General features: G+C 39.0%; 2 protein-coding genes across 2 annotated transcripts; one reads left to right on the top strand and one right to left on the bottom strand.

Annotated features, from left to right (window-relative positions):
* Positions 1-10,268: 10,268 nt before the first annotated feature.
* On the bottom strand, positions 10,269-14,117 carry LOC133818432 (putative BPI/LBP family protein At1g04970). The gene is made up of 6 exons (XM_062251295.1): positions 13,642-14,117; positions 13,322-13,461; positions 12,163-12,514; positions 11,744-11,995; positions 10,851-10,976; positions 10,269-10,758 (listed from the first exon to the last, which is right to left on the bottom strand). Exons 1-6 carry the CDS (start codon positions 14,059-14,061, stop codon positions 10,591-10,593), a joined length of 1,458 nt encoding a protein of 485 aa, XP_062107279.1. The 5' UTR covers positions 14,062-14,117; the 3' UTR covers positions 10,269-10,590.
* A 782-nt stretch (positions 14,118-14,899) lies between these two features.
* Positions 14,900-20,197, top strand: LOC133818431 (uncharacterized). Its single transcript, XM_062251293.1, has 11 exons — positions 14,900-15,060; positions 15,744-15,874; positions 16,208-16,289; positions 18,067-18,137; positions 18,218-18,319; positions 18,419-18,508; positions 18,836-18,910; positions 19,020-19,052; positions 19,198-19,278; positions 19,444-19,503; positions 19,582-20,197. The coding sequence occupies exons 1-11, from the start codon at positions 15,006-15,008 to the stop codon at positions 19,765-19,767; spliced, it is 966 nt and encodes a 321-aa protein (XP_062107277.1). The 5' UTR covers positions 14,900-15,005; the 3' UTR covers positions 19,768-20,197.
* The last annotated feature ends 7,002 nt before the right edge of the window (positions 20,198-27,199 follow it).

Genomic DNA, 27,199 nt, shown 5'->3' with positions numbered 1-27,199 from the left:
CGAGGACACGTGATAGGCTACAAGAGGTATCTCTAATCTGATTGTATTTGATTAAATATATATGTGTGTGTGTATACTCTTGGATGTTATTAATAATTATTAAAAAAGGCTCATTCTTTGCCGCTTATCTTTGATTTTCTATTTTAATACCAACAATATTCCTATAGATACATGTTTATGAAGGGCATCAACTCCACCCATAGAATCTTCAGGAGAGTTGGTAAGTACTTTATTCCCTTTCCTCATAAGCTACTACTTTGGAGTACTAGGGTGATATCTTCACCATCCAGCATGGGATTCCTTGCCATTGGCGACCAGTGAGCTTCTCCACGAGGGTGGTGAGGGTCACCTGACTGTCCTTGACTTGAATTTTTCTAACGCTTGTGTCATTTTTGGCAGGTTTACTCATCTGATGGCATGTCCAGGATACCAGAAGCGCCTAGAGTTTCTATAGACCATAGTGGCAACTGAGTATAAGACCGTACACTTTCTCCTTTCCGACCAAAGCTTGCGGATTTGTGGCTTCTTGGGCACTCACATGTTCCAGAACGTAGTGAAGCCCTCTCCACCTATCGAGCAGCTAGATTCATGGGGCTTTCCAATTATTAAGCTTACAGATGCTGATGTCATGGACATGGGGTCCTGACTATCCATGAGGCAGGCGTAGGGATGGCCGGTAACCCCTGAGGTGGGAGGTCCCTCAGCTCCTCTAGAGATTAGTGTTTGTGTGACCTCCTCCGCGATTTACCCTCAAAGCCAACTTAGATACAAGGGGAGTCTTCGTGGTCTTCTCTACGCTGTCCTTTTCCAACCTAGTGGGATGGCTTTCCGACTGCTACTATATCATAGCTTTCTTTGTTTCTTTTCTTCTCCACCGACCTGGATGACCCCGAGCTTATTATAGATGATGAGGCATCAGTGGGGTCCCTTTTGGGGAATTGGGCTGATATGAGTTTTCTAGATCCTCATCTGAGTGGAGGGGCGCCTTCTAATGGGCCTTCTTTCATGGATTTGTTGGGTATTTAGTGCTCATCTGCTGCCAAAGCTATTTATTTGAGCTTATTTATGTGATGTAAGGATTTTGTTTCTGCCTTTTCTGACAAACTGTTTAATTTCTAAATTGCAGGAGCGATGGACCCATCAAGTATTTTTTTTCTCAGCCCTTGACTATTCTAGAAGGGTCCGGAAGGCTAAACAAACAGCCTTCTTCCCAGAGTCAATCGCGCGGGAAATCTAAGAGAGTTTGGATCCATCCTCCAACTGTTACATCTACTGGTCCTGTGACGCCAGCGCGCGTGTTTCCCCTACTGCACCGACTTCCTCAGAGTTGTCACCTATCGCACCTTTTCAGGCGAGCATCAACATGGCGAGGGGGATGCTAGAGTATGTAGCACTGGGCCCTCACATCCTCCGCAACTGGCCATTGGCGACCACATGCTCCTCTCTCGAATTGTCCCACCAACAGATGGAGAACACTGTTATGGTAATCATTTTAAATTGTCTGCTTTTCTTTCAGTTATGAGTATGATCTCACAATTTGCTTTGCTTTTTCAAGTGGCACTGACAGTGGTGAACCTTTATCGCCAACTCGAGCGGGAGGCTGAGGATCTCCAGAAGACCCGCTCAGACCTTAAGACTGCCTTTTCTAACCTTGAAACTGCTCGTACTACACTTGTTATCTCATAGCAGGGGCTTGCGAAGGCTCGTTCTGCCTATGAGGATGCCACCACATATGTGGAGCATGCCCGGAAGGATGTTGAAGCTTGGAAGATCCAACACGACGCCATCGACGTGATACACATGGATGAGCGGGACAAGTTCCGTCATTACGTTTAGGTAGCACATAGGGGCTATAGCGAGAAGACTAACAATATTTTGTTTTTCTCTCTGATGATTCAACCACAATCTTGACTCAGCTGCATGGGTGAGCTAGCTGCCACAAAAATTTTGACATACTGCCAGGCTCATCTAGTCAAGGAGACAGGCGAGGGCGAGGTTGATGATGACGTCACCGAGGGTTCGGGGAATGTCGTTGGTGAGGTCACTAATGAGGATACCACTAATGAGGATACTTTGGAGCAAGGTGGGGCGGAGGGGGTTGTGCCTATTGAGGACCATGTCGGTGAGGTGGCCCTAGCTAGGGCACCACTGGCAAGGGGGTACCAGTGACGAAAATTGCTCCACTTGTCCTGCATAGACTTCTCATCATTGTTTTTCTTTATTTTTGTTGTTCTTTACATTGAGCTTTGCTCCTGTCTATATGAACATTGACCTTACCTAGGTTGCTTTTTGATGTATATTGATGATGACTTATGCTTACTTTTTACTTCCATGCTTGATGTTGCTTCGCAAAAGTTTCTGTGTTTCACTTTTTTGTTGTTGTTTGATTGCATGCTTCCACTATGTATGTGTCTTGCACAAACTTTACATGCACTCTGTTTTGTTCCATACACAGTTCTCATGAACTTTTCATGTTCGTTGCTTTGTTCCATGTGCATGATATCCCGTATGCCCCTTAAGTGACTAGGAGAGTGGGGGAGCTTGGTCACTTGTGTTGCGACCGACCCTCTGATTGACGAGGGGACCTGCGAGAGGCCCTTCCCATACTTATGACGGCTCTCATGAATTTTGAGCAAACTATTTATTTTGATCGATCGCCAGTAGTGGCTAACACGGAGGACAAATTGCTTGTGTTCTACCCGATCGCTTGCAATGGCTCTCATGTTCCCACAACCGGGCCTGAGATCGGGTCACGACCCGTTAGGTCCTTTGTAAATGTCACTTTCTCTTGATCGATCGACCTGACTCAACGATTTCTCCATTTGATATTAGACCTTATAGGGGACTTCGAGAAATCAAGATTTTCCTGAGGATGTCTATTATGATTCCCCTTGACAATGGCCTTGATAATCATGGCCTCATCGTCTGTGGTGTCGCTAATCATGGCCTCACATTTCTTGGCCTCGCTATCTGTGGCCTCACCATTTGCGTCGTCTGTGGCCTCATCATCTTTCTTGTATGTGGCCTTGCCATCTGTGTCCTCGCCATCTTCGTCGATTAGCATTGAGGTGTTGGTTGCCACCGATGATGTCACTGAGGGTGTAGTCACTAATGGCATGGTCGCAGATGATGAGGCTGCCAAATGTGCGCTCACCAATGGAGAGGTTGCCAAAGGTTCGGTCACCAATGGCATGGTTTCCAATGGCACAGTCTTCAATGGCGCGATCGCCAATGGTGTCATCTATAGCAGGGCTGATGGCGGGGTCGCCAATGATGCAGTCTCCGAACTTGGCGTTGCCCGTGTCAGGGCTGATGCTAGGTGTTGCTAGGAACTTAATTGGAGCGAAGTTGAGGGTCTCCACATCCTTTGCACTCGCTAACTTTGTTAACGCATCGGCTTTGAAATTTTTTTCTTTAGAAACTTGCTCGATTATGTAATGATCGAACTGGGCAAGCATGTATTTGGCTTTGGTGAGGTAGGAAATCATGCATAGTTTGCGGGCCTGGTACTTGCCAAGGAATTGGTTAACCACCAGTTGCGAGTCGCTTCTGATCGTTAGGAACTTAGCTTTCAATTCCTTTGCCACGCCCATTCCCGCTAGTAACACCTAGTACTCAACTTCATTGTTGGATACGGTGGCCTTCCGGGGATACTAAGATTAGGCTTGCCCCGACACAGTGTTCGTTGGAGGCGTTATCCACATAAACTTGCCAAAAGTCTTCCCTTGATTGCTAGTTGTCATCCATCACCTCCAGGCACCGGTTACACTCGACAATGAAGTTAGCAAAGGTCTGTCCCTTTATCGCCGTCCTTGGTTGATAGACGATCTCAAACTTTCCTAACTCAATGACCCATTTCAACAGGCAACCAGAGGCGTCAGGTCGCTGCAAGACCTACAGAAGGGGTTGGTCCATCAACACCTTGATCGGATGAGCTTGGAAATACGGTCGCAGTTTTTGGGATGCCAGCACCAAACAGTTGGTGAACTTCTCCATCTGAGGGTATCACTTCTAAGCATCTATCAGTCAGTTATTGATATAATAGACAAGATGTTGTACGTTACCCTCCTCTAAAACTAATGACGCACTCAATGCATGGTCGGAGATAGCTAGATGCAGGTACAAGTCCTCGCCATTGATGGGTTTTGACAGGATGGGCGGTTGTGCCAAATGTTGTTTTATCACTTGGAAGGCCTGCTCACATTCCTCTTTCCATTCAAATTTCTTACTTCCTCTAAGGAGGTTGAAGAACAGAATGCACTTATCAGTTGACTTTGAAATGAAGTAACTGAGTGCAGCGACCCTCCCGGTCAAGCTCTATATGCCGTTCATTCATTTAGGAGACTCCATATCAATGAGGGCCTTGATCTTATCAGGGTTTGCTTTGATTCCTCTTGAATTGACGATGTACCCAGGAACTTTCTAGAAGCGACCCCGAACGAACATTTCTACGGGTTCAACTTCATGTTGTACCGACGCAGAATGGCGAAAGCCTCCTCTAGGTCAGGTACGTGCCCCCTGGCCTTCTTAGAATTCACTAACATATCGTCGACGTAAACCTCCATATTCCTTCTGATTAGTTCCTTGAAAATCTTGTTGAATAGTTGTTGGTAGGTGGCTCCGGCGTTCTTTATGCCAAAGGGCATGACCTTGTAGCCATACATGCCCATGTTTTTCAAGAATGATGTGTGCTCTTGATCTGGGGGATGCATCACTATATGATTGTATCCAGAGTAGGTGTCCATGAATGATAGCAACTCGTGTCTGGAGGATGCATCGACGAATTGGTCAATACAAGGGAGCGGAAAGCAATCCTTGGGACACGCCTTGTTCAGGTTGCTAAAGTCAATACACACTCTCCAGGTACAATTTGGTTTGTGCACAAGCACCAAGTTAGTGACCCATAGGGGATAGAAGGCCTCTTGGATGAGTCCATTCTCTTCTAACTTCTTTACTTATGCTTTTAGCGCTTCATACCTCTCAGCATCTAGGGACCATCGCTTCTGGCAATCTAGAGGTTCCTTTGAGTCTATATTCAAAACGTGGCTTATGATCGACAGACTGATGCCTACCATGTTGCTGTGAGACCAAAAGAAGACGCCTTGGGATTTTTTGCAAGAAATCAATTAATTCGGCCTTCATGTCGCTACTCAAGTTTTTCCCAACCTTCACCTTCTGAGTGTGGTCACCATCTTTCAATTATACTTCTTCGAGCTCTTCAACCGGTCCAACTGGTCTTTCTTCGTCCCCAAAGCGAGGATCCAACTCCTCCCCACTTTGGGATTCCTTTCATAAAGTGTGTGCACTTGGGTCACCATCGGTGGCGATGCTGTTCTTGCGGTCGTCAACCTTGGATAATCTGGCTCTGCAGTCTCCGTTGGTGACCACGTCGGGGGTGGCCTCACCTCCCACGACTCCTATCAAACTTGTATCTATCATTGTGATAGTCTTCTTGTCAAATAACTCTTTATACCTCGAACTTCTTGGTCGTCAAAGATCTTGTTGGCGCAAGCGGTGCTTCCCTTTCTAGCTTTGTTTATCGACGCATTGTAACATTCACACGCCTCTTGCTGGTTTCCTCTTACGCAACCGATACCTGTGCTGGGGAACTTGATGGTGAGGTGCCAAATGGATGTTATGGCACATAGATCAATGAGCACGGGATGTCCTAGCACAACGTTGTAAGCCGATGGGAAATCGATGACAATGAACGTCGCCATGCAAGTGACTGTCTGAGGAGGATCACCTAGAGTCACCAGGAGCTTAATGGATCCAATATGGGCCAAGCCCTCGCCATTGAACCCATAGATCATGGTTGAGCATAGCACGAGGTTGTGAACATACATTTTCATTTTATCCAAGCATGACTTGTACAGGATGTTGACGGAACTGTTGTTGTCAACTAGAATGCTTCGCATCTTTAGGTTAGCGATCTGAGCTACGATTACCATAGGGTCGTTATGCGGGTAATGAATGTGTCTTGAATATTTGCTTGTGAAGGCGATGTCTTGGTCTTGAGACCTTGCTTGGTCTCTCTTTGTTTGTCATCACTTCATCTGTCTGATGCTGCAGCTCACGCACATACCTCTTCTGGCACTTGTTACTGTCTCCCGCGAGATGTGGTCCTCCACAAATCATGACGACAATAGCTATCACTTATGGCACCTCGCCTACGGAGGTTGGCAATCGTGGCCGGTTTGGCAGTGACTGCTGCCTTTACCTCTCGTCATCTCGACCATCGTTCTGGTTTCTCCTTTGGCAACAATTGACGAAACGAGCCATATGTCCCTTTCTAACTAGGAATTCTATCTCATCCTTTAGTTGACAGTATTCGTTAGTGTCATGTCTATGGTCTTTGTGGTAGCGGCAGTACTTGGTTTGGTTGCACCTGTTTGGGTCCTTATTGGGATTGGCTTTCTATATGGCATTTGGTTCTTGGCCACCATGAAGATATATTCACGCGTTCGGGCCAAGGCGGTGTATTTGGTGAAGCACAGCTCATATGCAGCCTATCTTCCCTCCTGCTTAGGCTTTTTGTAGTTTTTCCCTTGCTTGTGGGATACTTGGTGACTGCTCGCTCTCCTCCTGTTACCGTTGTTCACTCTACCCTTCCAGTCCTTGCCACTCCTTCGATCGTGGTTTCTAGTCTTTGTCGGGTCAACATTCTTCACTGCCTCGTATAGCTTGATGTACTTATTTGCGTGGTCCAAGATATCACACTTTGAACTGGCAGCCTTCTTCGTCAAGCTGTTCCACAAAGGACTCTGGACCCTGATGCCGGACATGATCACCATTAGCCGCCCCTCATCACCAACTGTCTTGGCGCAAGCGACTTCCTCTTGGAACCTCATATTGTAGTCCTTCAAAGTCTCCCTCTCGCCCTTCTTGAGGTTGGTGAGGTGGTTAGCTTTGCAAGGATGGACGCATGCAGCATAGAACTACTGGTACAAGTCTTGAGTGAGTTGTTCCCAGAAGACAATGGATTTAGGATGATACTTCCAAAACCATTGCTTCGTGGGTCCGACCAGCGTGGCTGGGAAGACCTTGCATCGTGCATTGTCTGACACCTTGTGAATCTTCATCTGAATCTTGAAGTTGTTGATGTGCTCCAAGGGATCTCTTTTTCCGTCGTAGGTCTCCATTAGTGGCATCCTAAAGTTGTCATGTAGTTGTGCATTAGTGATGGCAGGAGAGAAGGGGCTCTCCTTTCTTGGATTCAAAGTTGGCTCACCAGTCCTAGTCCCGCCTATCTCTCTGATCGCCCTTCTCAGTTCCTCGATCTGGGCAAGAACTGGGTCGCTAGTGATCGGAACCTCTCGGCCATTGGCGAGTGGGACCCCTTGACCATCAATGACTGGGAGTCACCTGCAGTGGTCTCCTTGTTCTTCCCTTTGAGCATTCAGATGATCACGCATGTCACCTTGGTTCTCCATGTTTTGACCTTAGGCACCACCTCGCGGGTCATTTAGGTGATCACGCAGATCAAGGTCATTCCTGGGTCTTACTCTTTATCCAAGGCGCGTGAAAATGCTACCAGTTACTGGCTAGCTGACCACCTATGCGCTATTGGTGTCTTCTTCTCGCCTATGCGATCGACTATTGGGCGTTATTGGCGTCTTCTTCTCGCTTATGCGGCCAGCTATGAAGTGTCCGACTAGCTGAGCCTTCACCATGGTCCAGAGTGTGGGGTGGTCGTTGTCCTCCTTGGTTTGGAGGCTAAGGGGGTCGTCCCGCCCAGAACTGAGATCTCTCGAGATTCGCAACGCTCCTGGAGTGACGAGCGATCGATTGCTCCACTGATTCTTCGTCCAAGGCATGGGGTTTCCCTAAAGGAGCTTGGCAACGCCTCACTGCCATGCGTACTACCGTCTCGAAGGCAAGGATTTACCTCTCGTTGACGTTGCTCCATGTCTCGTCGCTGGGCAACCATCTCGGCTACAATAGTGACGTTCATGGCATGCAACCGTTCCATTTCATCTCTCAGGGTGGCGACGTCCTCCCGTGTTTCCTTGGGTTGTTGGGGGATGTGGTGACCATTGCCTTCATCCAAGTTCTCATGAGGGTCCTCCTCGACGTTCCTCCTCCTCGGAGGAGGAGGATTCGATGGGGCTGCATGGTCATACTCTTTGATTGGACCATGCCTAGGTGCCATGACTAGTGAGGGGGTGGGCCACGTTGGGTGGTAGGTGAGAAGATCACACTCTCAGACTCACACTCTTAATGAAAGCACCAAAATTGACTCGTTTTTTCGTCAACTTGCACAGAGCAATAAATGAAGAGTTATTTTGTGTGTAATATCTCAGAGTGGTCCTTAATGATGAGCAGTGAGCCAAAGAAAAGATAAATAAATGAATGAGACAAATGTTTATAGTGGTTCGACCCAAAAAATATGACCTACGTCCATTTTGGTCAGTATTATTTATGAACTTTGATCCCTCAAGAACAAGCTGAGTTTGATCTTGCTCTTGGGGCAGTTACAGTAACAGAGAGTAAGAGCTCTCTCCAAAAAAGATCAGTTACTGACTTGTTTTTCAACCCTTGTTACATTTCGATTTGCACTATTTATATCCGCAGAGATAGGAAGGGTTAACAGTGACACCTTGTTTCCCGATCAGGTTAAATTTCAGTGCACTTGGCTGGAGACAGGTTTGTGTCTCACCAAAAATGGTAATCTGACGTATACTATTCATTTAATGGTTGAAGGCGCACTCTGGTGCAGACGAAGACTCGGGTGGTGGGGGCCCTTGGTGACCGACGACCATGACTGGCGACCAAGGAGGGCCTTGGGACCAACTATGGCTGATGGTGACTTTAGTTGAGCCTTGTGATTTGTGTTGGTCCGACTTGTGCATCTGGCTGGGGTGATTGGCTAGGGCCCTTTTTTCTTACGATTAGTGTTGGTGTGGCCATCTGTGGATCATTTGGCTTCTCGCGATGGGAGAAGTAGGTTGGCTCTGGCAAGTCCTACCTCTTCTTAAGTATGGGAGAGTGGCGAGGCTCACTCCTCACAGCAACTGGTGGTGACTGTTGTGTCTTGATACTTTATCTTGACACGTCATTGTTTCACGGGCCGTTATGTGAAAGTGTTGAATTTTTGTATAATATATATATATATATATATATATATAGATAGATAGAGGGAGAGTTTGTTAGTTTAAAAATGACATCACACCCCATTCACAATAATAGCTCCATTAACGACTAAAGCAGCTAAACATTACAACAATAACACCATATTCAATCGACACCTCTTACCATTGAATTCTTGAAGACCACAAATATATGTATATATATATATATATAAAAATCTTTTTACTTTTTTTTTCTCTCTCCTACGGTTTTCAATTTCGATTTATCATCTGTTTTGTAAAAAAAACACATATAAGTCTTCGATATCAAATATTCAAACTCAGATGAAGAGCTCCCTCAAATAAAAACCAGATGAAGAGCAAAAATATTCAAAACCCAAGTCATGAACATCAAACATTCAAATCGAAAAAGAGAGTGAGAGCTCATTTCAGATTATGTAAAATGAGAGTAGAGGAACTACAATTGTATGGTGGTGTGATCGGCTGCTGCTACCTGAATTTAATTTAATTTTCAAAAACTATCTTCCAATCACTTATTCATATGGGTCTCACAATTTTTGGAATTTCAAAATAATAAAATTGGATTGGAAAAGCTACGAGACCTTAAGATTCTTTCAACTTTACTACTTCAGTTATATTATTTATGAAATTATGTATTTTTAATGACATGGAAATACATCTTTGTAAATAAAATTTATTAAAGTATTTTTGTAATTATTTTGTATTTTATGTATATTTTTGTAATGATCAAATTTTCGTAATCATTGATATTAAATAATAGAGTAATGTGATTATAACACTTTAGTACCCTCTCAATACTAGCTTGCACCCTCTAGTTTAATTAATACCAAGATACTAACCTCATTTTACAAATCAGTATAGAAATCTTGAAACAATTTTGATCAAGTTTATTTATTTATTTTTACATAGGAATTAAGTTTATTTTCAATATTACCAAAATATATCTATTTTGTCTATATATTAAAAAATAAAAGTTTAAGTTAATTTACTTAAAATTACTTAAAAATAAAAATATATAAATAATTTTATTTAATTAGAAATCTAAAATTAAAAAGAATTAATAATTTTGTTTCTTTTTCTTCCTTTTAAACTTTTAATCAATTGAAATAATAATAATACTTTTTAAAATTTTCCAAACTTCTTACTTCCCTTTCCTACTTGCAAATTGTCAGGTATTTCTGACTGACAAACTTATGCTTAGTAAGGATAAATTACATGTTTCACTGGCGTTTATATAAGCTTCAAAGAATACATAAACAATTTGCCTCCCAGCAAACAGGAAAATAATAAAATAAAAATGAGAGAGAGAGAGAGAGGGCAGTGGTGCTGGTACATACAAAGACAAGACTGTACAGCAGAATCAAAGGTTATCCTTAGGTGTTTCATTCCCTTCCATAAGCATTTCAATTTCAGAGGGTTGATGTATGATGTGTTTATGTACACTTGGAGAAGACCAGGAAATAGATGAGTGAGATTTACTTCATTCTGTATAATTTACATCGCTGCAGACTGTAATTCTTGAGTTTGAGCAGATTAGTTCAGCATTTTGCAGGGTGAAGCCATGAATGATTGGTAAAGGGAATCCTTTTCCAAGGATTCCATTGGTGTAAGGTAAGAAAACAGTTTGAACAAAAGTCCAAATTACAGGCTGCAAAATGATGGGATATGAATCTCTAAGTTAATAAAAGATACTTCTAAATTACATTTTGATTTAAGTAAACAATGTAAAAAGAAGAGTACCTGAATTAGATACAAGTGCAGATTACCGATATTACTCCACTTCAATGACATTGTAAAGTCGTTCAATCTCACACTCCCAGCAAGGTTATTCCCTATAATTTTAGCTGAAGCAGAGGAACGAATCACCTGTATGACAGAAGTTATAACAGTTTTTAGGGTTGGGTAGAGGGAGGTTGAGCATCATGATCAGAAATGATATCAAGTAAAGCGGAGAAATAACAAAAAAAAAACAAGAATACTAAACAAAGATAAAAGGTGCATAGTCCCAACATGTGACAATATGAAGTTCAAAAGACAAGTGATAATTTCATTCAAGTGTTCAACCATATAACTGGAACTTACAAATAATTCTGTTGTGTGCTTCAAGAATGTTTGAAACCTTAAACGACTTTCCTTGCTCCAAGAAAAAAGTGGCAGAAGAATTTTCATACTTACCTTCTCCATCAAGTCAAGAACCCCTTCGGCACAATGTCCGAAAGTAAGGGTGACTAAATTAACGGCTGGTGTACTATTTGTATGGGAAGTAATATGAACACTAGAGATCAAATAAACTTCAACTCTTCAAATACTATAATCTCTGCCTAATAAACAGTATTAATATATATAGTTGTGGAAGTAACATTACTGCTAATGGCGGGGGTCACCTGAGTATTACTTCTTCCAGACAACCTTAGTCAAATTGAGACCAGTGAAAATAACATGTTATGAACACAAACGTTATTAAGTTGACAACCACATCACCACAATTATCATAACAAGTTCATACTGTTGATGGAAAGTGGAAACCAAGAAAAGAAAAGGTACATAGAGACATGTTATATGATAGAAGAAAACAAGCATATAATCTGTTCAGTTAATAATAGAACATTTTAATTTCAAAATCATAATCTTACCAATGAGATACATGCCACTGGAGTTATTTTTTCACCTGCTTCAACGACATCAATTATCAGGTCTGCATACACAGTACTATCAATACCACGATCTGAGATCACTATGACAGGAGCTGACGATAAGGAAATGTTCAAATTCATATCATCATTGGGATACTTCCTGTATAGTTGGGGAATAATAAATCTCCATCCAGCAGTGTTTAAAAGAGACTGATCTGGTATTTTATCTACAATCCATTGCATAAAATCTGCCTGCCCAGATATAATAAATTTATTTTAACATAAAATAAAATAAAAATCAAAGAAGGATGTCATAAAACTATAGCTGTAGTTTAAAAGCACAAGTAGAACTTATGAATTGTGTGCATAAACAAATATTATAGGATTTTCCACACACTTTCCTAATCTTACAGCCTTACATTAAAGTACAAGGAAGATGCCGAGTTAAAAACAGCCTCCTCCAATGAAATTCCGAGCATTTTTGGTGGATCCTCACAAGCACTCAAAGATTGTGAATACTTCTCACTGTATCTAGGAACTGCGGCATTTTTACTTGAAGTAAATAAACCATTGATGTCAAACCCAATGGAAGAATTACTTAGTAAAGGCATATTCACTAACGTCACGTTCAGAGAACCATTATCATCCAATGGAATTTCCTTCGGAAGAGCTTGCAGAAATGAATCAAGCTTCAAAGTCCCTTCTTTGAGTTTCTTGGTGATACCATTCTCCACTGCAGATTCTATTTCTTCTTCAAAGGCATCAATCATCCTAAGCGATCGAAAGAGATAAGGGATTAAAAATAGAAAATGAGATTCAGACCTTTTCTTCAACCAGAATGATTAAAAAGTTCATTAAGAATATGTAGTGTGCAATGCAAAGCCAAAAATACTTTAAAAAATATATATAGCACTGCCAAGGTAGAGGACCTATGATTCCGAGCAATCAGCAAAAGGAGATTTCAGATTGACTATTTTAAACACTGCCCATGGTTAAGTTTGATAACCCACTTTACTTGAGCCTTCCATTTTTCTTCAACAGAGAGATAAAAATCCCGAGAAGAATAAATAGAATGCAATGCAAAACCATCCAAATTACTAAATATAGCACAGTCAAGGTACAAGAACGGTGCTTCCAAGTAAAGAACAAAAGAGATTTCAAATCTGACAAAACGCTTCTCGGTTAAGAGTGATCGCATACTGATTTTGGGTCCTACAAACTGTTAGTAAAAAAAAATACGATTCTTCATCATATTAAGAGAAAATTAAGGCCAGTTGCTAGCAAAAAGCTTTTAGAAGGCCGTTATTCAAGAGTTAATTTTGGAGTAATGAAGGGTAAAAATGGATCATTAGTCAGAAACATGGAAACTTCAAGACATTTACACTTGAATTAATCTGGGTAAGGACAATGACCAGTGATGACAGAGGTCTCAAGCTAGTTTATAATGCATAAAATTTACAAGTGAAAAGGTTATAAAATATATCCCCCCCTACCTCCCTCTTTTTCGAAAGAAGCCAAATAAAACGCTAGGACCTCTACACCATATGAACAGCAAAGCAATTAAAATTATTTGCATACCCTTGATAAAGCCAAGAAGCTCCTCCATCCAAATTTATGGAGATTTCTTTAACTAAACATCCACAATCCAAAAGTGAAAGCTTCAGCGTTCCTTCTTGGATCTCCAAACCTAAAGTAAGCCCAACTTCCATGCCTTCAACCTTAACCAGGCAAGAATGCATTATTTATCAAACCCTTTTCATCAAATCACCCACACACAAAAAAAAAATGTGAGAGAGATCAATCTATCCCATAAATTGACTATCTCTAAATATATGTATATAAGTATGATATAAATGAACGAATTATAACTTGACAATCATTAATGTGTAAAACCGTACCTGTATTGAAGCACTTCCTTCATCTGAAACAAAGATAGGAAAAATCCAAGTACTGTAAGTATAACGCCAATTCATGGTCAAACTACAAGTTATTCCGGAAGCAACAACTGCGATTCCCGTATCGCCAGGCTTGACATAAGACGATGATCCAACATCAATTCCATGTATTGTGATGTTTGATAACACCATTTGAACGCCACCCAAAAATGGTATTTTCATGGATTTTTTAATTGGAGCAAGTTCGAGTGGTATTATGGAAGAAATCGCCTTGGTTACGAGCAAGTCCTTGACAAAATTAAGTCCCTTTTGGGAAATTACGACAGAGGTGAATGATTCATCACTTGGTTGAAGCTGCGTTTGAGCTTGAATGAAGAACACCACCGTCAGAAGGAGAAGAATCATCGGTGCCGGTGCCGCCATGGCGGTTAGTTGGATAGCTGGTCACGTTGAGTGTTTGGCACAAAACAAAAGAAAACACAAGATAAAACATCCAAAGCTTTAATTAAACTTCTTGACAGAGACGCTAAAGCTCTATATGAAATGACGAAAATACCCGTACGTATTTTTGTTCTATTTGAGAATTATCTTTTAGAATTTGGGGGTATTTAATAATCATTTCAAGAGTAAAATTAAGGTTTTTTTTTTGGCAAAACAGTAAAATTAAGTTTATTTAGCGAAATGTTTTAAGTTAGTGATACATACTTAGAAACAGACAAAAATTTCCATACCATCACGAATAAATTAAAGTATTAAAATTGCATTTTATTGTTTGATTATATTCTGATTTTTTTATTTAATTTATAAAAAAATATTCATATTATTGCTTAAATTAAAAAAAGAAAAGAAGATACTGAAAAAAAAAGAGAGAGAAAAAAAAGGTAAACACCAAATATATTGAATTAAAAATAGGGTTTGTAAACTTTTTTTAGCTGTTTGTAACTTATGTTTTCACAAATTACAATTTTAACTCTATATTTTATAAAATTATTAAAATACTTTTAAATTTAATTTTGATCAATTTTTTTTTTAAATTAAAATAAAAAATAATTTATCAAACTAATTATTTAGAATAAAAATATTATTATTTTATCAAATAATTATATTTTTATATTCAATTTTATTTCATTAAAATTAAATTTAAAAATCTATTTGAATTATTTTATCATTCTCATAACTTAATTTGTGAAAACACAAATTACAAACAAATAATGACATAAATCACAATCCAAAAAAAGATATAAATTTGACGATAATTTGTCAAAAAATAAAATAAGCGGACAAAAAGTGGAAACACAATTCTCCTTCTTCTTGTTCTGTGGGTTAGCTGAGCTCGGCACACACAGGAAAGATTGCAAAGAAAAAAAATGGCGTTGCAGGCTGGGATGTCCTCCTCCAAGGTTCTCGTCCTCGTTGGAGCAGGTTTCCCTTTTGTTATTATTATTCTTATTGGTTTATCTCGTATCGTCGTAAAACTTCATTCTTATTGGTTTATCTCGTATCGTCGGAGAAGTTTCATTTTGATTCTGGAAATTTCAGTGATTATGATGTGCTTATATCCAGATTTAAAAGTGAAACTTCTCTGTTTGGGTTGAAATTAGTTAGGGCAATTTTGTTTGTGAAAAATTTTCCTTTCTTGCTTTTGTTGGAGTTTTACTTTGTCTACATCTTCAATAAACTAGTGGGTCTACCGTATAGTTGCCCTTTTCTTCGTGGGGCTTTGTCTGTTTAAAGAACTACAAAAAGGAATAGAGGGAAATGGTGTTCTTGCTTATATAATCTCTGGTGTTATACAAATGTTTTTTTTTCTTCCTTTTTATGTGGAGAGAGATGTGTTGAAAATTTTAAATAACTAATTATTCAAATAAGGTTCTTACAAAAAAATAATAATAATAAATTCGAATAAGGTAAAAGCAAACAAATATTGAGGTCTAGAGACTTATCATGGCCAGAAGAAACAATAGAAGGTTCTCACTTGCCATGGTTAAAGGAATTGAAATGCTTTTCATCATCCATGACAATATTATGTAGGATTTGTCCTTTGGCATCTATCTCAGTTTTCCCTATTTATTTATTAATTTATTTCTTTCCTCTTTGTAAATCAGGTTTGACGGGTTCGATTATATTGAGGAGTGGGCGATTATCTGATCTAATCGTGCAGCTACAGGAAATACTCGCTACTGTAAATGAAGCTGAGATATCTCCCAAGTACGATAGTGAGATTATTGCAGCTCAGGTATTGCAAAAATGAACACTCTTTCCAATTTAGTGTAGCTATAGTATTACTGGTTAACCTTGTAACTTTAGTTGGCTCATGCTTGTAGAATATTCTCAAGGTTTTCTCATACGATTTCTAAACACAATATGGTTACCAGCCACACATGTTTTAATGACTCGGTCCAATCATCAGCGTTGAGTTTTCAATTAGTGAATATAAAATATAGAACACACAGTAGTCAAAAGCTTATTCGTTACCTAATTTGATCTCTCTATTCTAAAGTTTTAATTTATGAAACTGAGGGTGATTTAGTTGTTAGCAACTTACACTTCTATGTTTTCATTCCTTCAGATTCGGCAATTGGCACAAGAGATCAGAGAGTTAACATTAACTCGTCCTGTAAATATCTTCAATGGGAATTCATCATCTAGTGGTATGTGCATTAGTTCAGGTGGCTGTTCTTTGTTGGAAAATATGTAATTTTATGCTGTTGAGTTTTTTTTTCTTCTTTCTTCAACAAGAGATGGATTATTTTCCATCTCCTTGTTTATGTATTTCAGAATATAAAAAAATTCAGGTTAATCTTCATTTACTCCTTTATTTAGTCACTATTTTCTTAGGAGCCTCATCAGTAATAATAATAATAATGAGATTTCTTAGGAGCCTCATCAATTTCAATAAGATTCAGAGATCGGAATGAGATTTCAAGCTAGCAGTTTTAGCTCTTTGCAACAAATACAAATGGCTTTTTTAGAAAATGAAATAGCATACAAGAAATATGTTGTTTGTTTTTCTTTGTCATTTTTCTCTTCATGGTATTCGATGTTTCTGAATGTAAAGATGTATTCTGAGCTTTCCATTCCAATCACTGATCAGTTGAACTCTTACTTTTCAATTTTAAAACACATGGGGAGAATATACAAGTGATATGCAAATGCAGCAAGAAACCAACTCGGGCCAGTTAGAAACCATAAGGTTCTATAGTGTTTCACAATGTAATTCTTGCTGATGAAATTGCATACAATCATGAGGAAGAGGAGATGAGTTACTTATCCTAATTGAGATCTTGAAATGAAATTATTCTTGTATGTATTTAAACTCTCATCCAGATGCCTAATAAGTTTCACATTTCCTGTTTTCGTACATATAAAATATTTGAGCCTCATCAATTATAATCAGGGTTTTAAGTTGTTAGTTTGAAAGCCACTGACACTTTCTGCTGTTTTCAAGAATTGAAAACTAAAAGCTTGTGAATAAAGAGAAACCAACTGGTTGTTTTTTTTTTTTTGCTTTCATATGTAGATTTTTTTTCTATTCAATTTTTTCAGTTGGTTTGAGACCTTTTTAATTAACTTAAACAAATTTGCATTTAGAAAAGATGATTGGTTATCATCTGTGTTAGATAGAGTTTAGTTAGTAGTTACAAGTCTGTTACTGCTAGTTGTGTATATACTCTAGGTTGTTTTTCAGTTTTGTACAGCTGTCATATCTCTATGTATACATACTTTGTACAGTAATATTATCAATACAGAGAATCATTTTCACTCTTCATTCACGCCTTTTTCATTTCTCTAATAATCTGTGTTATAGCCTAGTCAGCCACAAGAAGATGATCCATTCTAAAACATCAAATAGTGTATAAAAATAAAACTGTCACACGATCTATCACACTACAGCTGTATATACCATTACCAGTCACTCAGAAACATTGAGAAAGAATGACGGTCCATACATTTACCCGATGCTTAACCTTTTCCCAAATATATCCCACATCTTCAACATGGTTGAAGATTCTATTTCTCCTCTCCAACCATATTGCCCATAAAATTGCATGGACAGCCACATTCCATAATGTCTTCTTTCTTCAGCCAGACGCACCCCCATGGCCCCTCATGCCCTGCACAATTTAATTCATATTTATTTAAAAGAAAATAAAAAAAGTTTCAGTCAGTTTCAGTGTTTGCTAAAACCTGCTCCATTTTAAACCAAAACTGATCAAAAGTGAGCTCAGTTTAGTTTGCCTTTTTTTTTTCTTTTCACATTCAGTTTCAGTGAAGATGTGACACTAAAATTTTAATTTTGAGTGTTAGTTGTTTGTCAGCTTTAGTTTTTGGTTTTCTTCTTACACTTCTAATAACTTATGCAGTGTTTTTTTAATTATGGTTTACTCTAATCATAAAGTAATGCCTGTATCTTTCATGTTAATGCAGGGAGTTATGCGTCTTACATAATGCCAGCTGCCGCAATTGGTGCAGTAGGATATTGTTACATGTGGATGAAGGTACCATTAATCTATAGCGAGTCACCCATCTGAAAGTGTTTGATTGCTGATTTACTTGTGATTTGTATAACAATGTGCAGGGCTGGTCATTTTCTGATGTAATGTTTGTGACAAAGCATAATATGGCAAATGCTGTTGCAACTGTGTCAAAACAATTAGAAGATGCATATGAAGCTGTAGCTGTAAGTACTGTTGGTCAAGCCTTTTCTGATGGCAGTCTTATTTTAATAAGTAGTATTTTAGTGCTTAGTTGCTTGCTATCTTGACTTTCATTTGTGCAGGCTACAAGAAGGCATCTAACTAAGAGGATTGAAAGCTTGAATGGGAAGCTGGAGGAGGAAAAAGAAACAACTCAGCTAATTTCAAATGATGTATGGAATTCTCTTAAGTCGTAATAATCTTTAGTGTCAATAAAATACAATTGGTGCTTCCATAAAAATGGAAAAAACAACCACTAAACAATAAGACCAATAGAATTTAAGACCAGTTACCTAACCCTTTTTGCAAGTGCATCCTTTCTTAAAATACTCCACCTATTGTTGCGAGTTCCTCTTGCATTGCATTAAATCGTACTTTAAAATATTAGCACCTTGGGTGAGGTAAAAAGTAATTAAGGAAACGAAGGGATAATACTGAAAGATGCAACCCATTTCCTTCTACAGACAATACTAATAGTGTGGGAATTTCTTTGTATACAGGTGAATAAAGTGATGTCAAATGTTTCTCAAATTGGGGTTGATGTTGAAATAATTCGTCAAATAATGTCAGAGATGGTGAGTTGTTGATTCTTAATATTTTCTTTTTGGTTCTATTTCTATTTAACATGTCAATTTGTCAAAGCTATGGGATTACTCATTTTGTATATTTAAACTAACTAAACAGGAAGGGAGACTCGAGATTTTTGAGACCAAACAGGTATTTATTATACCCTTGTTTTTTTATATGCAATAAAACTTTGAAGTATCATTTTATCTTTTACTATTTTTATTTTTCAAATTGCAGCATTAAGAATTTGTATTGATTTAATTACTTTTCAAATTGGTTTGTCAACATCATACAGGATGTGACTAACTTAGGTCTGTGGCATCTATGCCAAGCAGCTGAAGGTTTCCAAGATAGAGTGGATGTTAAACCTATACAGGTGAGATATTATGTCTGCATAGAATTTAAATCTGGATCAGCCACAAAATGGGCCTCATAACATTTATTTGTCCATGCAGTTCCCAATCACTACCATAGACTGGTGATACTTTTTGGTTATTGCAAATCTTTGTTCCGATATTTAGTTTATTTCATTTTGTGGCAGGATGTGTGTGCAAAGCCAGCCAAGAATTCTGCAATAAAATTTGAGGAGAAATCACTCAAGGTAATTGAAGCCTCTTTGTCAATAACATGTCATTTTTTATTTGTTTATGACATGATCCTCTGGCAATGCTGAATGCAGGGCCTTCAATTTCTTACTGAAGGTAAGGAGCCAAATACCGTCAAGAAATTGACGAAAAGCATGGATAAAGATAATGCACTCAACAACTTCCTTGGGGAAAAGGTACCACTAAAGAAAACAAGTATACATAGATCATATCCTGTTGGTATTTCTTTGACGAGAGACTTTTTAGGCTCTGTTCTGTGAAAATTATGCCATCTTTGGTTTATGATTCTACAAAAAAAGGAGCCCTCTTCCTACCTGATTTTGAGAACTTGGGTTGTTTTGTTAATGGGAAAGAAGTCCCCAACTATTGGAGAAATTTGTGTAGTTCCTCTGACATGTTCATGTTAAAAAGTATTCATTGTTTTCATTATTCTTCTCCCTGTACTCGGGAAAATACAGCAAATGCAATAAATATTTTTGCCAAGGAGTGAGGGATTTGAACGTTAAACCTCAACATTAAGGTTGGGGATGCAAGGGGCTACGTTGTCAATGACTTAAATGTTATACGTTTGCAGAATAAAGCACGTTCACATGGAATGCCATTGATGATAATGTATTTTTAAGTAAATATATTGTAAAAACTGGAACTCCCCTGCATTTTTTATTATTATTATACTTTTATTTTTAGTCATCTTGGTGAGTAAATGATTGTCCACATAAACTACACTCTACAGGGCGATGGAGGGTGATTAGCTTATTAACAATGGATTTTGAACATCACATTCACTTGTATACATATACTAGGGGTGAACTTGCATGTGCTGTCAATGATGTGACTACAAACCACAGTTAGTTGATCCATTTATGTCATCTTAATACGATAAATTATCCATTTTGCACTTATATTTCAGTTGCAATGTCTTATATAACAACGCCACCATTCTATCCATATCAAAAGTGGAACTAGAAGTCTATGAACCATTCTATCCATATCGAAAGTGGAACTAAAACTCTATGAACAAAACGAAGTATTATCAGAACTGTAACGTAATATATTTCTCATATCTTCTTTCAGAAGTACTCATAAACTCGGCTAAATGCGGCACTTTCACACCCAATAAGTTTTATTCCCTTACTGGCCTTCATCAAGCTGGAAAAAGTTCAGCAATTTGGCATTTTCATTTTTTTTTTAATTTAGGTTTCTAACGCTTCTCAAACTTTCTAAACAGAATATTAATTCTGGACTAATGTTTATGCAATAAAATAAAATGGCTGTGTATAAGCTTACATCTTGTGAGCTTAATTGAAGACTCTTTGTAGACGGAATACATCCCCTCAATCGCCGATGCTGGATGGTGGTGGCCCAGGAGATGTTGGAATTTTTATGCAGCTACGAATAGAGCGTTTTGATTCGACTGCCTGCATTTTAGTTCCCGTGAACAAGCTTAGACATACCAACAATAACAACAATACCTGCTCTGGTAATTCAGCAGGAAGGAGTGAAAACTAATTGTCATGCCTTACGAAACTGAGTATAAACATCTGATAAACGACTGGTGGAAAATGGAAGATCATCAATGTTGTACATATTGGTACCCAAACAAGTTGCTTGGGATTCATCGTAGAACCACCAGCCTTGTTGGATCGCTCTGAAGATGATTGCAAGACAACTTTCTGCAGACCTTTGCTCACCAACCTTTCAACAGTCAACTCCTCACTGCAAGTTTCTTTTTGGGCATACACCTGACTCGATCACATAAAATACCCGCATTCTCGCTTCAAAAACTTATCATAATGATAACATCAAATCACAGCCTACTGTAAAACCAATTTAAGTCTTGAAAATCACTTAACAATATGTGCTCCATAAGTTTTGGAAAGACTAGAATTTCCTTGGGCTTTCCATGTTTTCTCATCAAGTTAAGTCCCCGCTTGGTTAAATTCTTCCTAAAATCGGCCAAACATTCTAAAATCATGCTCTCAAAGCTGCCAAAACAACACGACATTACATTTTACTATTTTTGGAAAAACCGATTTGGAAACTATGTATTCAAGTACACTTTTATAAGGAACCAAACATCCACATAACATTCAATTTCTTTTTCATAATTCTTTCATCCAAAGTTTTTATTAAGAGAAAATAAGAACAATTTTAGGGTAAATAATTATTTGGTGACTGTATTTTATCGAAATACAGACTTGGTATCCTTTATTTTTAATAATTCTTATCTCGTACTATGTAATTTGAAATTATACATATTTATTACCTAGATTCAAATTTGATTAATAATTTTTTATCAACATGATCAAACTTATCACTTATAAGTAATTAAGTAATTAAATTTGAATTTAAAACTCATATAATTGAGGGTATCAAATATGTACTATTTCAAATTATAGGGTACCAGATGAGCATTATTGAAAACATACGGTAATTTCGATAAAATACAAGATACGAGATGAATATTTACCATTTTAAAAACACAAATCATGTTGTATGTATCCCCAGTTTTAAAGAACCCAAAATAATGAGTAGCACCTTAAAGTCTCATTGTATGAAAAAAAAAATTAGCATCTACATGGATCATATGAAATATAAAAGCAAAATAATTACTTAATACTTCATAAAATTGAGAGATTTCACCATTGATGAGTATCTTAATAACAATCCTACTCAAGAATATAAACAAAAAATAACAAAACAAAATTGCACAACAATAATATTGATTTAATTCTTGATCTATTTTACTCCATATAGATTGTTGATTAGATATATACTACGTTAAAGATATAAATTGTGACACATAAAAATAACATTTATTGAACTACAAACAAATTAAAAATATTAGGAGATGACATATAAAAACACCTGAGAGAGAGCATAAAATTAAGTGGTTGTGTGGATTTTATTTTCTCGAGAATTCTTGATATGATCATCTTGGCTATGAGAACATCTTCCCTTCAAAAACTGATGGATGGAATGGAATTGATATTGTATTGAGAGACAGACCACACGCTTTAGTTTTTTTTCGTACTCACACAGTTTAAAAGTTTAATTTTATACTTTATTTTAAACTTCATCAAATATTTAATATCTATTATCAATTATATTATTTATTAATTAGTTATATTTACTTGCATCCTTTTGAAGAGACAGCTTAACTTTTTAATTTATAATTAATTATTTCTGTTACAACTAACAGATTTTTTCAAAAAATTTCTGTTAAACACAATAAATAATGTTTGATAGACATTTATTAAATAGAAAAGATATTTAACAAAATTTTAGTTTTTTTTTTTTTTTTGTGTAATAAGACTATTAAATTTTCTTAAAACCTTCTTTTTTAGCAGGAGCACCTACACACACCTTTGAAGACTATTTACTTCCCGCTTTTCTCTCTAGAGTAATCCACGGTGGAGTCCCTTTTTTATTTTCCGGCCACCTCTGTATAATTTAGTTTCGACTAGTTATACGCTTGTGATTAGTAACCATGAATGATAATGATCTAGCTGCCTTCTATAATTCTCTTGCTCTTGAGGATGAAGAGGTGGATGAATTCTGTGATGTAGTGGATCAAACGCTTCTTGATGAAGGAGCCAATTATGTTGTGAAAACGATTATCGGTAGGGTGATTACGACAAGGTCGATTGATCGTGATGATTTGATTTATGCTGTTAAGATCTATTGGAAAATTCTTGGGACTTTTACTGTGGAAAATCGTAGTAAGAACACGTTCATTTTTCAGTTTGAGTTGGTTACGGATCGTATAAGAGTCTTGGAGGGTGGTCCTTGGATCTTTGAAAATTGTTTATTTGCTCTGAAGGAACTGGATGATTATACGGATTCGACAGAGATGGATTTCTATGTGGCACCTTTTTGGGTTCAAATTCACAAGGTTCCGGTTTTTTGTATGTCGAAAGCTTGGGGTTTCGTGCTTGGTAAATCTGTTGGGGAAGTTCGGGAGGTGACTTGCGGTTCGGGAGGGCAGTGTGTTGGACCTTTCTTGTGGGTTCGGATTGGTGGGGTATCAAAATACCCCTTCCTCGTGTGATTAAGCGTCATTTCACACCGGATAAACTGATTCTTAATTTTCCTTTGCGGTACGAGAGATTACCGGAACTATGCTATTTCTATGGCATTCTTGGTCACCCTATGAATGAATGCATGTCGAAGCCTAAGGGTGTTGGTGGGAAAGATCAGTAAAATATGGGGAGTGGATTCGTGTCCCATTCCCAGATAAGATTACTGGAACTGTTTCTAAAAAAGCTCGTAACCGGGACCATGGTAGTTTCTCAACTGGTTCGGGTGGTACTGTTGGAAAAGATATGGCTAAAGTGGGTGGTTCAAAGGCTGTTGTTTTGCCGACTAGTAGTGCTCCGACTCTGGTGGTATTGTCGTTGACTGAAGGACAACGGAAAGAGAAAGCTTCGACCATTAATGAAAATATTAACTGGCACCCTATTTTGGAAATATTCAATAAAGATTTGAATCCTTCTAAGGAAAGTTTGGAGACTTCCTCTGCGTCTATTAACTTTGCAAAATAGAGTTATTTTACCATATTTTATGTGCTAATTGTTGCTTAATTCTTGAGTTTTTAATTGATTTATTAAGTTTTTAAGTAATTTTGCATTTATTAGTATTATTGTAATTTTCTAGATTTTTATATGTTTTTATAGATATTTTATTGTTTTATGTTGTAATTTAATTATTTGAAATTAGTGTTGTTAGTTTGAATGCTAAAAATATGATTTTATTGAAAATAAATGTTATGTAAGTTAAATTTTAATTAATATTTTCATGGAAGTCATATGGTATATTTTATTAGTGAAAATATTTAATTTTAATTTAGTTTATAATCATTTTGTGGGAAACAATGTTGCATTGGTGTTTGAAAAGCCAAGAAAAATGAAGAAAAAGTGTGGCATTTTAAGGAAAAGAAAGGAAAGTTGGCATTTTTCTCCATGGCCCAAGCCTTCCAACCAAAGCCCACTCGCCTAGCTTGTTGTGCCCTCCTGGCCGAAGCCCACACAGCCTGGCACCAGGCCCATGAAGCAAGCCAGGCCCGTGCCTCCTGTGACCCTCACAAGCCAGCCCGCCTAGGCCTTCCTTTCTTCAGCTGCTGCCCACCGAAGCCCAGCGTGGCCCAAGCACCCTTCAACAGCCTCTCCACCTGCCTGGCCCTTTCCACCCAGCCACAGCCATTCGGGTCTCCTCACCAACCACAGAAGCCATCCCAGCCCCTTCCTCACACATCAACCCATGGGTCTGCCTCCCTAGATGCCTCTTTCAGCCCTTGCACCCCACGAAGTCAGCCAGGCCCAACCAGCCAGCTGCCACAAAGCTTCAAGAATTTTTACCTTTCTTATAATTTTTTACTCACCATTCCAATCAAGAACTTCAAGAACTTTGCTTCAGAGCCCAGAATTTCGAAACCATTCGGACGTCCTGCCGAAGGTCTTTCCGACTCGAAATTTCTATCTTTTCTGAATCTCCACCCTTTGCCCAGGTAATCACTTCGTCTTTTAAACTCTTCATTATGCCATGCATGCTGTTTACTGTGCTCTGCGATTCCCTGCGTTCTTGAGTAGAAATTATGCGGATTTTTGTATAAACCATCTGATGCTTGGTAAGAGAGTGTATTTCTACTTTGTATAAGTTAGGAGCTAGTTTGATAGTAAGGATCATAGGTTTAGGGCGTAAGATCGACGTAAAAATTCAATCTTTAAGCTAGTTGAAAAAACTGGGTTTTTTCCCGCCCTTTAGGAGTTGAAAAAGTTCCTTTTCAGAAAACATTTTATTTCCTTTTTGATCCGTTTTTCAAACTGTTAGCACCAAAATTAGTGTGTGGGTAGGATGCTGCTGGTCAATAGACGCGATCAACGTTATCCCAATCTCCCACGTAACTCCGCAGGCTATGTGTCTTATCTCCTCCTTTGTCTGTTTGCAGTTCATATGCAAGACCCTTGGGGAGGAGAAAGACCCATTGAAGATGACCCCCTAGCTCTGCTGCTTGAAAGTGAAGCAAACCCCTCTACTCTGATACCAGATATCCCTTTCTCTCGCCCTAGCCCAAACCCTTCTCCAGTCCCAACCCAGAGAATGGCTTGAACAAAAACAAAAGCTCAATAAAGGAAAATCCCTAACTCCTCGTGCCAGTCTACTGCTGATGCCCCCTCGACCAGTGGTCGAGGTGAAAACGTCCTTGATGCCAATGTACAAAGGCATGCCCGTCCTCGACACGCCGCTCAACAGGATGTCGAGTGGCATGTTGTTCCCCAAAGTCGAGTGACAATGCGGATGATCGCCAACTACTTAAATAAGTATAAACTCACAGGGGTGACCCTGGTTAGACCTTCTATCGACCAGAGGGCCAACCTGCCAGGCGGGGGCCTACAGCGCCTGGTCGCGGTTTCATATTGAGGCAGGTGCCACTTTGCCTCTTCACCCGTTCTTTCAGGGGGTGGCAAATTACTTTGGAGTTGCCCCCTTTCAAATCACCCCAAATGGATATAGAATGCTGGCCGCACTCTATATCCTTTATAAATTCAGAATATGGCCAGAGCCCACTCCCCACGAGGTCAACTTTCTTTTTGACCTTAAGTCCAACCCTAACCAAGAAGGCACGGGGTTTTTCCATTTTTGTCACCAAGAAACTAGGCGCACCTTCTTGGCCGACACAAATCACATCTCCAACGTGGGGAGGTATCATCAAGAATACTTCCTTACTCCCGACTTAGCCGCAGACAACCTGTCCTTCACCCGAGGAGGTAAAAATTCTACGTCACTAGCTTCTTCACTTAGTGTTTTTCTGTCACAATGTCTTGACATTCCATTGTGTTCCAGGCCCATGGTTACGTCCAATCCCAACTCCAGGGATGGAGTCAAGGGCGGCACTCTTAGCCAGCATGACGAATGCTGATAAGAGTGTTAAAAATTTAGTTAATGAGGCTAACCTTAGGCTGGTCGGCCTCTGGAATCCTCAACCAGCGACGAGCGAACCTTCGGCGGAGAATGCCCAAGCTGAAGTGGAACCCGAGCAGCAACCCCAAGCGTCTCCTCCGCAGAGGAGACCAACTGGGGTTACGATCAGGGAACCTGCCGTCCCTCGTCGAGCAGAGAAACCCTTGGCCCCCGAGGGCAAAGGAAAACAAAAGGCTGCTGAGCCTACCGAACTTTCTGACGACTCGTCGGATGAAAACGGTATAATAATCTCCCTTTTAAATCATTTTCCAATTCCCTCTCATTTATTTGATGGGGATGGAAACTTTAGGAATGCTCCCTCCTTAAATTCAGATTTCTTCCAGGAACTAGGTAGTTCAGTAAATAATGTTACGACCAGTAGTTGTAGTGCGGGTACTTTACTTGTAATCCTTTTACTTTTATTCTTTTATCCTACATGACCATTTAGTCTTACTGCTTGTGTTGCTTTCTTTGGTGCAGGTATGGACTCCGAGGACGTCTTTGAGCACTATTAGGCTGCCGCTGCCTCTTCTGTCCCGAAGAAGGATAGCAAGAGGGCTTGAGGGGAAAGCAGCAAGACCCCCTCGAAGAAGGCTCGAACAGACGATGCTCCAGCCACCGCCCCCTCCAAGGAGAACTCACCACCTCCGCCCCCTTCCGAGCAGACGACTCCCACTCCTGTTAATCCACAGCCTTCTTCTAAGGCTGCTGACAAGGAGGCAATGGACAACT

This window comes from Humulus lupulus, chromosome 2 (genome assembly GCF_963169125.1).
Source record: "Humulus lupulus chromosome 2, drHumLupu1.1, whole genome shotgun sequence".
Lineage (NCBI taxonomy): Eukaryota > Viridiplantae > Streptophyta > Magnoliopsida > Rosales > Cannabaceae > Humulus > Humulus lupulus.
Note: the sequence above shows the minus strand (reverse complement) of the source record. Positions and strands in the feature narration are given on the sequence as shown.

Coding starts and splice junctions, on each gene's coding strand:
- LOC133818432 (XM_062251295.1), bottom strand. CDS start 14,061: ATGGCGGCACCGGCACCGATGATTCTTCTCCTTCTGACGGTGGTGTTC. Junction 11,996..12,162: donor CATCTTCCTTGTACTTTAAT/GTAAGGCTGTAA, acceptor ATATCTGGGCAG/GCAGATTTTATGCAATGGAT. Junction 10,977..11,743: donor CAGTGGCATGTATCTCATTG/GTAAGATTATGA, acceptor TCTGTCATACAG/GTGATTCGTTCCTCTGCTTC.
- LOC133818431 (XM_062251293.1), top strand. CDS start 15,006: ATGGCGTTGCAGGCTGGGATGTCCTCCTCCAAGGTTCTCGTCCTCGTT. Junction 18,320..18,418: donor ATGCATATGAAGCTGTAGCT/GTAAGTACTGTT, acceptor TCATTTGTGCAG/GCTACAAGAAGGCATCTAAC. Junction 19,504..19,581: donor TTGAGGAGAAATCACTCAAG/GTAATTGAAGCC, acceptor TGCTGAATGCAG/GGCCTTCAATTTCTTACTGA.